Source organism: Hipposideros armiger, unplaced genomic scaffold, assembly GCF_001890085.2.
Source record: "Hipposideros armiger isolate ML-2016 unplaced genomic scaffold, ASM189008v1 scaffold_22, whole genome shotgun sequence".
NCBI classification, from domain to species: Eukaryota; Metazoa; Chordata; class Mammalia; order Chiroptera; family Hipposideridae; genus Hipposideros; species Hipposideros armiger.
Window position 1 is genome coordinate 1,866,147 of NW_017731372.1, and position 14,588 is coordinate 1,880,734.

The following is a 14,588-nucleotide window of genomic DNA, read 5'->3' on the forward strand; positions in this document are numbered from 1 at the left end:
GTGTGTGTGTGTGTGTGTGTGTGTGTGTGTGTTTATGTTTAAACAATTAAGACACTCACCGTAAGTAATTAAGATCACAATTTAGATCAGTTACATGTTAGTAATTATCACAGTGAACCATGGTTTATAAATATTAATGTCTCCAACTGAAGTTAAAGAGGCCCATCGTTAACTATTTTTTTTCTTTATTTTTATCTCTGTGTAATTGTAGTGGAGGCATAATTTGTCAGTGTCTTTTTTTATTTATTAGCAAGTGCTTTTTCAACTTCTAAGTAAATAATGCTTAATTAAATGTGCCAATTTTATTCATTCACTTTCATTTTTTTCCACTTCTGAATACCAGATTGGAATGTGAAATTCTTGTGTGTTGTAATGGTGGACCAGAATCCATTGATTAACTTGTTAGTATATTCAGGACCTGAAGGGCTCATTCCTATAACCTCAACAGGTCTTTCTCATTTCTTTAGAAAGAAGCTGAAACAATAACTACGTTGAACAGGTGGAAAAAACAATTGGCTTAGCCATAAACATAGAGGCTTTATTCAGCTATGTACAAATGTATTACTTTCATAAGGATGATAATTTTGAGAAACATTTGAACAGCATAATTACTTGGAGAAATGTTACTATAACAAATGTCTTTGGAGGGGTAGTGTGTTCAGGGATAGTATGAGAAAGCCTAAAACTATATAAAACATGGTATTATAAATGAGGCAAAAATTATATAAGAATATGGTCATTGTATCAAATTAATCATAGTCAATCAAAAAATAGGTTGCCATTTCCTGAACTGAAATACAAACTCTTTTAGATATCTTCCAGGTAGTTTATCATAGACATTATTCCATGCTATTTGTTGATTGATGAAATGTTCTAATTCCATAATTCCTGTGATTTTTCCAATAAATAGGACTAAAGGTGACTCAGAATCACACCTATTTTTGACCTTAGCATGCCCAAATCATATCCTGTTGACAGGAATCTGATGAAAATGTCATCATTGTTATCACCAAACTTCTGTTCTGGGGGAGAGTTTTAGCTGCAAGTTTTCCTGAGTTTGTCCCATGATGCAGAGCAATGTTGAAATTTATTGTATGCTCTCTCTGGCTGTTGTAAAGTCTAGGTCCAATCCATGGCCCATTATGCTCTCCAGCCTGGAGTGATAGATCTCCCTATTATGGCTCTTTATGCTTATAACTTTACGGAGAGATTAAAGTGTGTGTGTGTGTGTGTGTGTGTAGCATATGAAATAATTGCAGACTACTCCATGTTTAATCTGTGGATTGCAAATAGGAAACATTGTTTTTCCTAGTTGTTTGTATCCATTTGTTGATCAATTAAACTCTTGTCTTAAACAGGGCTTTGTTTTTCCAAAGAGAGACATTAAGGTGTGAATGTGCAGTTGAAAATTGCTGCCGCAGGTATTGGGAACTACTATTCTCGTAAGAAAAAGATTAGTTCATAACATGAAAAATCTCCCTTAGACCATGATGTGATAGATGCGTCCTAGTGCGTGTATTCCAAAAAGTCTTTGGAGATGGAGTAGCCTCTGTTTCCTCTGCCACTGTCTGTGAAAGGACCAGCCGGTGCCACTTTCATTAGCTATCTTGGTGGTGCTGAGCTTTCTCCAGCAGGCAGAGGAGAGCTCCTCATAAAAAGAGGCTGGCTCAGCTTCTTCCAGATGGTTTCAAATGAACCACACATCAAGGCCACCGGGAAAAGGGTCTAACCAATTACGCTATTGGGCTTTTCTCACTGACACTTTTCTACCACTGTGAAAAATTTATAAAATGTCTCTGTCTCTTTTTTTTTTTTTTGGTACTTAGATGAGTATAGGATCAAACCGGTGGAAGAGGTCAAATACATGAAAAACGGGGCAGAAGAGGAGCAGAAAATAGCAGCCAGGAACCAAGAAAACCTGGTAAGAACGAAATGTCTCATATAACAATGCGTTTTGGTGACACCATTGTCATAAAATCTGCACTGCGCGTTGAAAGGGCAACTGCCACACCAGCGCAAGATTTCTTGAAAACGCCGTTACTATTTATAGCTTGCCTGGAAGCTGCCCCATTGCTCCTGTATCCTGTTTGTTTCTGAATAAGCCCTGCTTTAATCTTGATAGAGAATGCTCCAGGGGGAAACAATAGCAAAATTATTAGCGTGTTAAAATGGTTAAAGTTAAAGGAAAAAGCAGGAAGTAGGACTGAGATTTATGGGGGGAGGACCATTCTTTTCTTTTTTCTTCATCTCCTTGAACTCTTATCAAGGTCAGGGAGAATGGCTAAGTTTCATTATTCTGGACATGCAGTGTGTTGGGGAAGTTGCCTTTCAAAGGAAAATAATGTTTTTGAGTTTTTCTTGAAGATTTTATTGGGGATTTGGGGGAGGGAACAGCATTGGGGAATTGGGGAAGCGGAGCAGACAAGTTGCTGTCCTTTTGTTCTTCAGTCTAGTTGTGGCAGACGCCACTTCACTGGCCCATGTTGGTATTATGATCAGTGTGCTCTTCCCAGGTGAAGCAGATGGGTCATTGGCTGTCGAATGGCCACTCACAGCAGTTCAGGGCAGCTCAGGCCGGCTGCCGGCTGCTCACGGCAGCCCTGCTCCAGGTNTGATTAGGAATGTGTTACTTGCTTGAATCACTTTATAACATCCTTGGGAAATGCAGAAAATAATACAGATAAATAAAACCAGTCATCAGTCCCATAACAATTGTTTATGTTTTTATTCCTCCTATGCATAGAAATATAACCTTTTTTTGAACAAAAATGGATCTGAATTGCTTACAAAGCTACACATAGTCTTACCTTACGTCCAGTAATCCTGCTCCTAGGATATTTTCCCAAGTGATTTGAAAAACGAAGACCCCACAAAAACCTTCACGTGATTTTTGATAGTAGCTTTATTCATCATCACCAAAAAACTGGAGGGAACCAAGATGTCCTTCAGTTGGGTGAGTGAAAAAACTGTGGTCCATCCACACAATGGGATATTATTCAGTGATGAAAAGAATGAGCTACCAAACTGTGAAAAAAACAAAACATGGATAAATCTTGATGTATATTGTTAAGTGAAAGAATCCAGTCTGAAAGGAGGTAATATGTTACAGTCCTACTGATATGAATTCTGAAAAAAGCAGAAACCATAGAGATATAAACAGATTGATGAGTTCGGGGGTAAAAGGAGATGAAACACAGTTGATTTTTTTGGGTGGTGAAACTATGCGGTATGACACTGTCATGGTAAATGCATGACACTGTGCATTTGTCAAAACTCATAGAGCTTTCCAGCAAAGAGAGTGAACTTTTAACGTTGGCACATTTAAAATAAATTTAGGAGGTCAGGGGATGCCAGGATAGGATGTAGACTGACAAAAGAATCTGACAGTATTACAAATATATGAAATAATCTCACTGAAGTGTGGGGAGGGGAATGTGCTGACCTAAGTAACTCTGGAAATGACACTGTAAGACTNCCCTACTGCTCAGAGCTTGCGCTCCCAAGCCAGCTCTTAACAAACGAGCCACTCGGCAGGCCCAAAATAATGTACTTTTAAGATAGGTTTCTATCAAAGTAGTATTTCATATTCACAGTGTTACAGGTATTGTGAGGATTGCATTAATGTGAGAATTGTAACAACCTGAAGCAGGAAGTTAGGATCCTCTTTCTTGAATATGGATACACATGCCCCACCTTATTATTCCATCTCTATAAAAACAGTTAATTGCCATATTAGCTCATTTCTTAAAAGATTACAAATTGTTAGGAACACGCATTTCTTTATTGGTGTTTTCTTTAGCTGGAGCAAAATTGTTTCTCTATTTTATTTTGGGGTTAATTATTTGCTTTCTTTTCATGGATGAGTGAATGTATTTTTAAGAAGCTTGCAATGTCATAAAATATTTTCACTTGACTCAAACTACTTTTTGTGTTATGTGCTTTGTTTTTGTTTTTATGATTTCTGCTACAGCAGAGGGAGTTGGCAGAATATTAACCGGTGCTCATGAGTATTTAAGGCTATTTTCCATGAAACACTAATGAACATAATGGGCTAATTCTTTTTCCTCTATTCTTTTCTGAGCATACGATCGACAACTCAAAATACTGAAGTATCAACAACTGAATATTTCAGATAATTTTAAAGGAGTGAAAATACTTCATTATAAAATTTTTTGCTTCAAAAAAGGGATTTGGTTTTAAGGTACACTTAAGTCACAGAGATTCATCATGCCTATGGTATATTTTAACATTAATACCTAAATGCAGAAAGTGGAATCTAAATAGTGGAAGTTAAATCAGACTTTTTACATGATTTTTTTTTTTTTACTTTCAATAGATAAATAGAACACTTGAGTAGTTAAAGCATCAGTAGTCATTTTCCTACTTTATTTTACTGAAAATCAGAGATTTTCAGCTTGAGTTATGAATCTCATCTTTAATAATAATATTTCCATTTGGTGCTAAAGACACTGGTGACCAGTCTGGCAGTGGCCATTTCTTGGATCTAACTGCTGGTGTCCATCTCTGCTTTGCATGTTTGTATTTCTGAAACCTAAGGGAAGAAATTACTTTACAGCTTATGAGTTTTTCCTCAATGTGCTCTCATCACATTTAGGGCCAATTCAATGTTTTTCCTTCTCTCTTAGTTTTGTAATCCATCACCTCCTTGGTGCTAGTATGTGCTTTTTCAACATAGTGGCCACAATCGGTGCTAGTGCTTTCCTCTGCACACTGAATGGAGATTCAAAAAGAGAGCAATTGCGGGTCTTATTTACTTGCCGATTATCCATGGCAACCCCATGCCCCTTTACTCTTCCAGCCAATCAGAGTCCAGGCCTCCTAAACAGGAGTTTTCTGTGTAAAGACTTGCATGGAGAATGGAGAGTAAATAGTTATCTTTGCTTCTGAGATTTCTAGACTGCTTTCCAAAATGCAATGATTTTCAGTTATTTGGGAGTATGATGTCCTTGTCATCTGTTCCGTCCTTTGGGATGCACCATCCGGTAGGAACCACTGATGTTGCTTGAGAAAACTAGTGGTCTCCGAAATCTGAAGCTTCCTTTGGAAGGTAGATGAAATAGATTTAACAAGTCTTGATTTTTACGTCCATTAATCTAAGAATCAAAAAGTTCTTTTATGTTTCAAAGAACAGTTTCATTTAAGATGTAAGTTAAAGTATTATTAAAAGTTTTTGTTTGTTTGTTTTTTGACTGAAACTGTTGCAGTTAAGGGGCTCAGCAAACGTCACCAAAGTAGGAGGACATGATGGTGACAATGGTGGGCTCTGGAGGCAGAAGCTGCCTGCGTTCGAATCTCAGCTCTGCCACTTGATCACTGTGGGATCAAGTTACTCCTGTAAACCTCCTATCCATCAGTTGCAGGAAAAGACAGTGTCTCTTGCTGGCGAGGTTGTGAGGGTTAAATGACAGGATGGTTGTTAAGACTTTGAGTGCAGTGCCTGGTACTGATAAGCACCTAGTAAGAGTTAGCCATTATCATATAAAACAAAAGGAGAGAATGAAGGATGTTGGAGTCAGTGTTTCTTTCTTTGTTCCTTTATGTTGGTTGATGGCAGATTTCTAAATGAATACTTTAGGTTAATGCCAGTGTTATACGCAGTTTGGAAAATCTGGCTCTCAGACTATTAAATTATTTAATCAAGTATGTTTGGAGCACTTGTTATGTCCAAGGCCCTTCCTTGTACCAAGAGTCACAGGATACTTAGGGTCACTGTCCTCAAGGAGCTTACAATAAAGTTGAGAGGACAGCTCAACAAATATTTTATTGATTGCCCCTGCAGAAGAATATAAAAATAAGGAAACCACTGACCTTTACCTCTAGGCACTTGAATTGCAGTGGATAAGGTAAGCACCAAATGACTATAAATAAAATAGGGTCAGATTGATTCCAGCAAAGAAGGCAATACCAAGTGCTGCTGATATCAGAGGAGGCAGAGATCTTAACTCTTGGGGTATAGGACTCACTTCACGAAAGGGCTTATATTTACTATGGGCCTTGAAGAAAAGTGCCCCAGGCAGAAGTAACAGATGAAAAATGCCAGACAGATTTAATAAAAAAGCATATAGCCCGATTTGATTGGGGAGTCAGAAGGAAGAGGAGAAGCTGTCAGTAGGACAGCAGTGGGAAATTAGACTCAAAACATAGATGGGGTAATATAGAGAGTCTCAGAGTCCCGCTGAGAGCTCTGAAATTAATTCAGTGGATGAAAGGGAGCCTTTGGAGGTTTTCAGTGAGAGCTTAGCAGGATGAAATTATGATTCGGGAAAGTTTATGTGGCTGCTGCAGGTGTCATGTGGATTGGTGTGGGGAACCCATATTTTTTGCAAGAGACAGTGAGCCTGAACCAAGGTGGTGGCAGGGAAACTAGAAAATATTCGGGCTGGGGTGCAATAGAAGCAACAAGATTTGACAGCTCATTATGGATATTAACGGAAGACAGAGGATCAGGAGATAATGGCAATACTAAGATTGTGACTCCCTGGTAGTGAGATAAATAGTAACCTCAATGAAATGGTAAAATCACTAGGAAGATAGTGTTTAATGAAAATACCAGGTGTTCCTTCCTTTATTTCTTCAGTATTCATTCTTGCCCACCCTTAAAAATCTAACAGTAGAGTCCACAGGAGAGAAAGTTAAGCCATTGACCACCTGACAATGTAATAGGTGCAGTAGCAGAGCACCTGTACTGCCAGAGTCTTGGACTCTGTGCTCTGGAGGACAGAGAGGCTCATCAGACAGAAACCTCACCCTAGGGCCTAAAGAGCTCACTGTCTGATAGCAGATAAAAAGACCTAAGTGACCACAATTCAAGGCACATTGTGAAGGGAGAGGTTGGTTTTGAGAAAGCAAACCTTTAGCAACTTGCAGAACACCTATGCGAAGAAGTCTAGCAAAGGGCACAGGTGAGGGTGTGGCGCTCAGAAGCACTGCCTGGAGTATATTAGGAGCTCAGTATATTTTTGTTTGCTAGAAGGGATGGATGAATGAATAAATAAGACCAGTGGGACCTAGTAGTATCTATTGGGTTGTCGGAAAAGTCATGATGCATTGTTGCAGTGAAAAACAGAAAAAATATGTCATGATTTTTCCGACGACCCAATAGATCTTCCAGTCACTCGGGCTCTTTGACGGCAGCTTCTGTAGGTGGAAGAGATCATGCTGTTGGTTTTCTGAGGCTGATGATGGATCATTTCTATGTCAATCATTTATGTAGTCTCAATACAGAGATGTGCGTTTATTCGAATTTTCATCATTGCTGGACAGCGTGTATCCCAGTTTACTTCCCTCATTAATTCCTTCTTAAGAAAAGTGGTGTGAGTTGGAGATTATATATAGATATATGGCAATATGGGTCCTGGCTTCATTGTTGCTAGCTTTATAATTTTGGTTGACTATCTAAAGCTTCTGAACTTCAAGTTCCTTGTCTGGAACCTGGGAATAACAAAATGATTGAAGCATTAAAAGAAAACATAGGAGAATAGGTTTCGCATCTTAGCAAAGGGAGGGTTTCTTAGACAAGACACAGAAAGCCAACACTATGGAGAAACAAAAGTAGTTTGTTTCATTAGATCAAATTAAGTACTTTTATAGACAGAAGAAATACAAAAAAAAGTAGTTAATAGATAGGAAACAGCCTGGCTGAAAATCTTTATGACATATAAATGACAAAGGATTGATATCGGGGATGTATAATGAGCACTTGTAAATAATTAACAAAAAGATAATCCATTAGAAAAATAGGTAAATGAAATGAACAGATGGTTCACAGTAGAGGATATTGGGCAATAAGGATATGAAAAATGTTCCGGATCACTAGTACAGTGGATGCTCTCTTACCCAACTCACTGCATTAGAAGACGCACACATTTCTCCCTGAAAGGTGCTGGCTGCAGCCCAAGGTGTGCTCACCTGGCTTGTGGGCTGCCCTCTAGAACACCTCTGTGCTTTTGCTCCCTTGGTTAATTGTGTGTTTTCTAAGAGCCGGTGTGATGGTTTCCAAACCTGTTTAGACTGGTTAAAATGTCATTGTGATTATGTAACTTAGTTAAGTAATATGTAAACCAATGAAACGCAAGTGTGGAAAGAGAGCTGTTTCCGTGAAAATTAAATTAAATGCTTTAGAAAGTCTCAGTGAAGGAGCAGTATTAAAAGCTCGCTGTTAAATTGAATTCTGCCCTCCGATTATTTCACAAGGTCTTTACATTCTCGCTGCACGTAAATCAAACCAGGGGATCTCAGATGCGCATTACAAGGGTGGGGTTAATGCAGGAAGTAAGTATATGTGGAGCTCCGGTCAGGATTCCTCACTTAAGGGAAAAGCCTTGTACCTGCATCAAAAGATGGGAGAGGAAATGCACATCTGTGTTTCTAAAATAAAATAATATGCTTAATGTATACAGAGGGTGCCAAAGAATGTATACACTTTTTTTTTTTAATTTTTATTGGGGAACAGTGTGTTTTTTTCCAGGACCCATCAGCTCCAAGTCAAGTCATCGTTTTAATCTAGTTGTGGAGGATGCAACTCAGCTCCAAGTCCAGTCGCCGTTTTCACTCTAGTTGTGGGGGGGGCTTAGCCCACCATCCCATGCAGGAATTGAACCCGCAACCTTGTTGTTAAGAGCACATGCTCTAACCAACCGAGCACCTGGTTGCCCCTGTATACACATTTTAAGAAAGGAAAAAACTGTATTCAAACTGTAATACTCAATATATACCAATAACAAAAGATGAATACAAGTCATGTGCATANCCGCCTTCTCACTTCCTCTCTCATTTGTTAACACGGTTAAGTCACAATTTTTGGTTAAAGTAACTGTTGATATTTACATTATGTTTTTTGTTATTATTCCTCACTGGATGTTGTGCATTCACAACAGTGCTCCCTACACAACCAGCACAGGTAACATTTGTTGAACCTTCACTATGGACTAGACACTGTTTTCATGTTGTAATTCACGTGATTCTCGGTAACATAAATATTCCCATTTTACAGATGAAGAAACTGAGGCTTCTTCCTCGGTACAATGAAAGGAATAAGTAACTTGCCCAAGGTCGTATGGCTAGGACTTTTAGCTCTAGAGCTAAGCTCTTAGCCACTGGAATGCTCATCCGTTGAAAAATCCGACCAAGTAAAGCAACAAAGATCTGAGGCAAGAATGTGAAGTTGTACCAGGGTTTGGGGACCCAAATTTAGTTAGCTTGGGAGACAGAATGTTCAGTGGGAAAAGCCCAAGGGGAATAAGTTTATGCTCCAAAGCAGAATCATTTGTTTCTTTTCATTGGTTTGTTTATTTTTGTAAATACTTCTTGTATCTCCTTTCCCAAGCCCTCATGTTTTTTTGAGCGTATACTAATAATTAGCCTTCATGCAAATTCTAGATGATGAGGTGATCCAGAGCATTCCATTAAGGTGCCCATGATGTTGGACTATTTTGATATGAGGACGTTAGCACGGAATTTTTGAAATTGGAACAGTCCTGGAAAAGATGGGATTTATTGTCATATATCTGTCCTTGATCAAAAGAGGGCTAGGTGAGAAGGTCTGAATGTAGGTGCAAATTTCACCATTTTAGAAAGCAACTGTCAGATCCCCTTCTTACCTCAGAGAGTAGCACGTAGAGGGTTCTCCCTTTCTTCCTCTTTCGCCATCTCATGTACACTTACGAAAACGTTTAACTTTTTTTCTAATTCTAGCATTAGAAACCCCCGCACTCATCTGCATCTAGTGGACTCCTTGTAAAGTCAGTTCTGTTGATTATGAAAGGAACCTTGTAGGGGATCATCTGTCTACAAAGTTTGGGGGGATGGGGGTAGGGTCAGTACATTGTCCATAATGTAAGAGTTGAAAGGATCCAGAAAATGGGGGCAGTGCCATGCTCACCCAAAGCAAGTCCAGCCAACAGATCCCCTTCTAGCCCTAAAAAATACACAGGTATACATGTATATGATATACTTTACCTCAAAAGTGAGGCACAGAGATTTGGTGGGAAACTGTCTGTCTTCAGTGTGATGGAGCTGCCACAAAAACAATCTGGCCCCCCTCTGTTGTAGTCTGAGGAATAAATGCTAAAAATACCACCAATGCATTGCTCTTACCCCAGATCGATTGTGACTTGCACAGCTTGCAACTGAGAGGACAAGGAGGGTTGGATCGGGGTGTCAGCCTGCTGTTTCTGACGTGCATTTTAATAAGCCACCTGACAAGATCAACAGGAAGAAAAGAAAAATTGTGAACAGGTGTGAGGGAGCCGGAGAAAGACGGTCTTGCTTTTCCCTCTTAATCAAGCTGGCACATTGTTCGGCTGCAGGGACCTTCGGGCAGGTATCAGTGGCCGTGCTAATTGCCTCCACTGTGGGATCTGATTAAAGAGGGCTGAAGTCCCACAAGGATCCCCCTGCGCCTTAAACAAAAGGAAAACTGGATTTCTGTAGTGGTGGTTTCGCTGTCATAACCCGAAATGCTCCATTTGTCCGCTCAGTCCCGTTGGCAAGTGCCGTTCCTGACGGCTGCGTCGCCATGGAAATGTGTGACACATTTGTGATGAGTTGTGTGTCTCCAGATGGACATACTCATTCCTTTGAGAAATTTGACAGACCATTCTTAAGTATTTGCCTTGTACAAACTGTGACTTTCCTAAGGGTCTTGCTGCCTTTGTTTGGTTTGTTCTATGGCTTTTGTGCACTGTGCCGTGTAAGTAATATTGCTAGGTCTGGCTTTGCACTCATGGCTGTTTGTTTTTCTCCTTTCTTTGTATCCAATCATAGTGAGCTCCTCTAACACAGCCTTGGCTAGCCAGTCTTGGTTGTTAATGACACACTAAAACCTATCCTCTTTCTAACTTGGGTGATGCTTTTGTCGTCTTGATTNCATACTCAGCCCCCAGATCTTGTTTCTAGTTACCGTTCTCCAAAAAAAAGAAACTAGAACTCCCTTGGATAATTAATTGGCTGACTATAGGACTGAGGTATATATAGAAGATGACCTTGGAGCATTCTGTAGTGCCAGAAAATTAGGAAGCGCTAACATATAGACACACACGCATATACAATGATGGATACACAGGAGCCAACTGAAAGAGCTCCCAATGGCCAACGCTGAGCCAATTTGAGCAACAAAATTAATAATAGAGGATTAGATTGTACTATGAATTTAGTATAGTGTATAATGCATTTACTTTATACAAAGTATAAAATAAATATCCACGGGTCCATACTGATATAAATAAATGATTGTATAAATAAATGGAGAAGAGTTGATAAATCTCCCGGGCAAAATAATTCCAAATCACTTATGTATTACTTTGCCCTCAAGGGGACGGAGCATAACTTCCCACTTCTTAGATTTGGACTGTGCACAGTGACTTCCTCAGAAAAAGCATATTATGGAAATGAGGGAGAAAGGCTAACGTAACAGTGGAACAACCTGACAATCACTACCTCAGCCAGGTAATCAAAATTAACATCAACAATGGGACATTCGGTTGATAGCTTGTACCCTTGAGATGATGTAATGAGAATGGCGTTGTATCTCTGTGCTCTTCCTCTCCCAAACCCGTAAGCTCAGTCTAATCATGAGAAAAACATTGGACACATCCCAACTGAGGGACATTCTACAAAATACTTGGCCAGTACTCCTGAACGCTGTCAAGGTCATCAAAAACAAGGTAAGTCTGAGAAACTGTCACAGCCAAGAGATGCCTAAGGAGTCATGGCAACTAAATCGATTGTGAGATCCTGGAACAGAAACAGTACACTAAGTAAAAACTAAGGAAATATAAATGTTTTTTCAATGTTGGTTCATTAATTGTGACAAATGTACCATCCTAATGTAAGATAAAATAATGGAGGAAGCTGGGTGTAGATCATAAGGCAACTCCATGTACTTTCCTTACAACTTGTCTCTAAGTGTAAAACTATTTTTAATTATAAAACTTATTTAAGTATAGAAAGGGACCTATACTGTATATACTATGAATATACAATTTGAATATACCATAATTTAATTAATACTTTAATGAACAATTTTCCATAATACTTTGTGTCTCTAGCCATTCCCTTAGGATAAATCTCTATATGTAGGATTATTGAGACAAAAGTGCCAACTAGCCNAAAACACACAGTTTCCCAATTTAAAAAAAAGTTCATACGCAACAGATACAGAAAGCAATGAATCGAAGGTAGGTTTTACAGCAACTACTATATCATCCACAAAGCTACGCATTAGCAGAACATGACTGAAATCCCATTTCAAATGGCTTTTTCTTTCCCTTTTCCATACTAGTACACTGAACTGACCATATGCAGGTAAACACAGTCTTAGGATCCTGATACAACGTATCTCTTGAATAAATCCCTATTTCAGTGTAGTCAGCGCTCACTGTTAGCCAGGCATTGTCTGGGCAGTGAAGGAATACGAGAATTGACAAAGCGCAGCTGTAACTCAGGAAACTCAAGGGGAGAGAGATGCATATACTGCAGATCTCCAATAGTGGCCCCACCGAAGTCTTTCGGGAGAATGAGAATGGAATGGTGGACCCTGACTGGGAGATCTGGGGAGAGGCACAGAGAGCTGGCAGCGCCGCAGAGCCTTCAACAAAAGCAAGTTTTCATTGGCAGATGAGATTTGGAAAGGGCTTTCAGGCAGAAGGAATAGTGTGAGCCAAGCACAGAAACGTGGCGTGAATAATGAGTGGATTGGGAGGTTGGTGGAGCTCGTTGTGAAGTGTTTATTTGGGTAGTTGGTGTGTTTTAGCTATTTTCTTTTTTTAGTCAGCACATTAATTTCTGGTTTACAGATAGCCACATTCCTTTACCAGCTTGCGGCGGTTGTAACTGCAGAATAAACAGAACAGACCTCTGCTCATCTAATTTGAAGATTGAGGGTGTTGATAATGACTTCCCTTTTTCCCAGCATTGTTGCAAAATGTGATGGTTTTTAAATATGCTTTCCTTGGATACAAGGTACTACGTAGGTGTTGTTGAACATATAATAGTAACCCCTGACCTTCTTCTGCCCACAATAAAGGATACCTTTTCATTTATCCTCTGAAACTTTCCCTGTTTAACCTTGGGACATACAGCAAACAAACAATACCTCAGGTGTAGACTTTTGGCCTCTCCTCCAAGAGCAAGTACTGTGATATTTAAATAGAGAGTGGAAAGAAGCCCTTTTTCAGACCCTGATTCTATGTGATCCATGTGGTCATTTTAGATATTGGATTTATTTATCTTGCTAACACATGGGCATTTTTTTACCCAACTAGCCCAGTTATAACAGCAGAGTGGAGAGACATGAGTGACAATTGAGAGGGCAACTNTCATGACCTAGCATAGCACTTGCCCATCTTGGTGTCTGCCCAAGTAGTGGCGTGTGTGCACGAGGGAGCTTGCGCGAGACTTCACTGCAGTATTGTTTCCATTCATGAAAAACTGGGCACAGTCTTCATGCTTGTCAGTGGGAGGGCAGAAGAGCCGTAGTATACGAGACAGCAGTTAAATAGAATGAGTTAGGGCTGTATGAAGTTACCATGGAGAAATCATATGAATTGTAGAATGGGTATGTATAGTATGATACCGTTTAAGGTTTTTTATAAAACAAAATAGCAGTGCTCTGCATTTTCTACGAGTGTGTATATAGATGTATATGGAGTCATAGAAAAACCTGGATGGGTGTGTCCCGAACTCCCAACAGTGGGTGCCTGAGTTAATGAGGGACGTAAGCATGCTGGGGCTCAGTTTTCTGCTCTGCAAAGTGGGGAGAATAATTGAACCCACTTTAGCAGGAAGTTGTGAAAATTAGATAAGAGATTCCAGTGTGTGGCCTAGGAAATGCTGCCATTGGCTATTGTCAACAAAGGAGTTGGATGGGGTGGTAAGAGGGAATTTTAATTTTCATACTATTAATATAATAAAATATATAAAATATAAGTATATTGTTTGTGTGGTTTAAAATTGATTTCTTTAAAGGGGGATAATAATAACAAAACTCCAAAACTGGAGTTTTGACTGCTTGGGGGTCTGGGATGTAAGCAGGATTATGTCATTTTTCTCATTATCTTAAAATATCCTCAGTGTTTCATCATTCTCTGATATCGGATGAACAGAAGGCAGTTAAAAGGAAGCTCAAGTGTCATCCAGCTTTACTGTATGTGGGTGAACAGTTTGGCATATAAACAATTTAAAGATAAATTACTCCAGACTTGGCAATCCCCAGTGCCGTTGGCCTCCCCAAAGTAAGCATCTTGACAAGAAAAAGATATTCCAGATTTAGTTTTGAAGTGCTCCCTCTTACTATACATTAAAACTTGTTGTGTTCCTTAATTATCATTTGTCATTTTTTAGCTGTCCTCCCTTAAGAGTTCATAAATAATTTGATGGTTGGTTGTTTTTGTTTTTGTTTTTTGGCATGGATTTTTGATTTGCTATTTTCAGGTATCTTTGTAGAAATGAGAAGATTCTTTTCTATCTGATGACATGTATCCTGGTTGCCTGGGCTTTTGGTTTCATCATTAGGCATAGAGTTGAAGATGGATTTGAAACACTCTTGTCTAAGTCTCCAACTCCTGAGT

The 14,588-nt window shown here is 39.3% G+C and overlaps 1 protein-coding gene across 1 annotated transcript in view; it reads left to right on the plus strand.

Annotated features, from left to right (window-relative positions):
- The window catches only part of CUNH1orf21 (chromosome unknown C1orf21 homolog), a 233,471-nt gene that overhangs the window by 123,690 nt on the left and 95,193 nt on the right, over positions 1-14,588 (plus strand). The window contains exon 3 of the mRNA XM_019635531.1: positions 1,827-1,921. Within this exon, the coding sequence (XP_019491076.1) occupies positions 1,827-1,921 (95 nt within the window). The remainder of the gene's footprint in view (positions 1-1,826; positions 1,922-14,588) is intronic.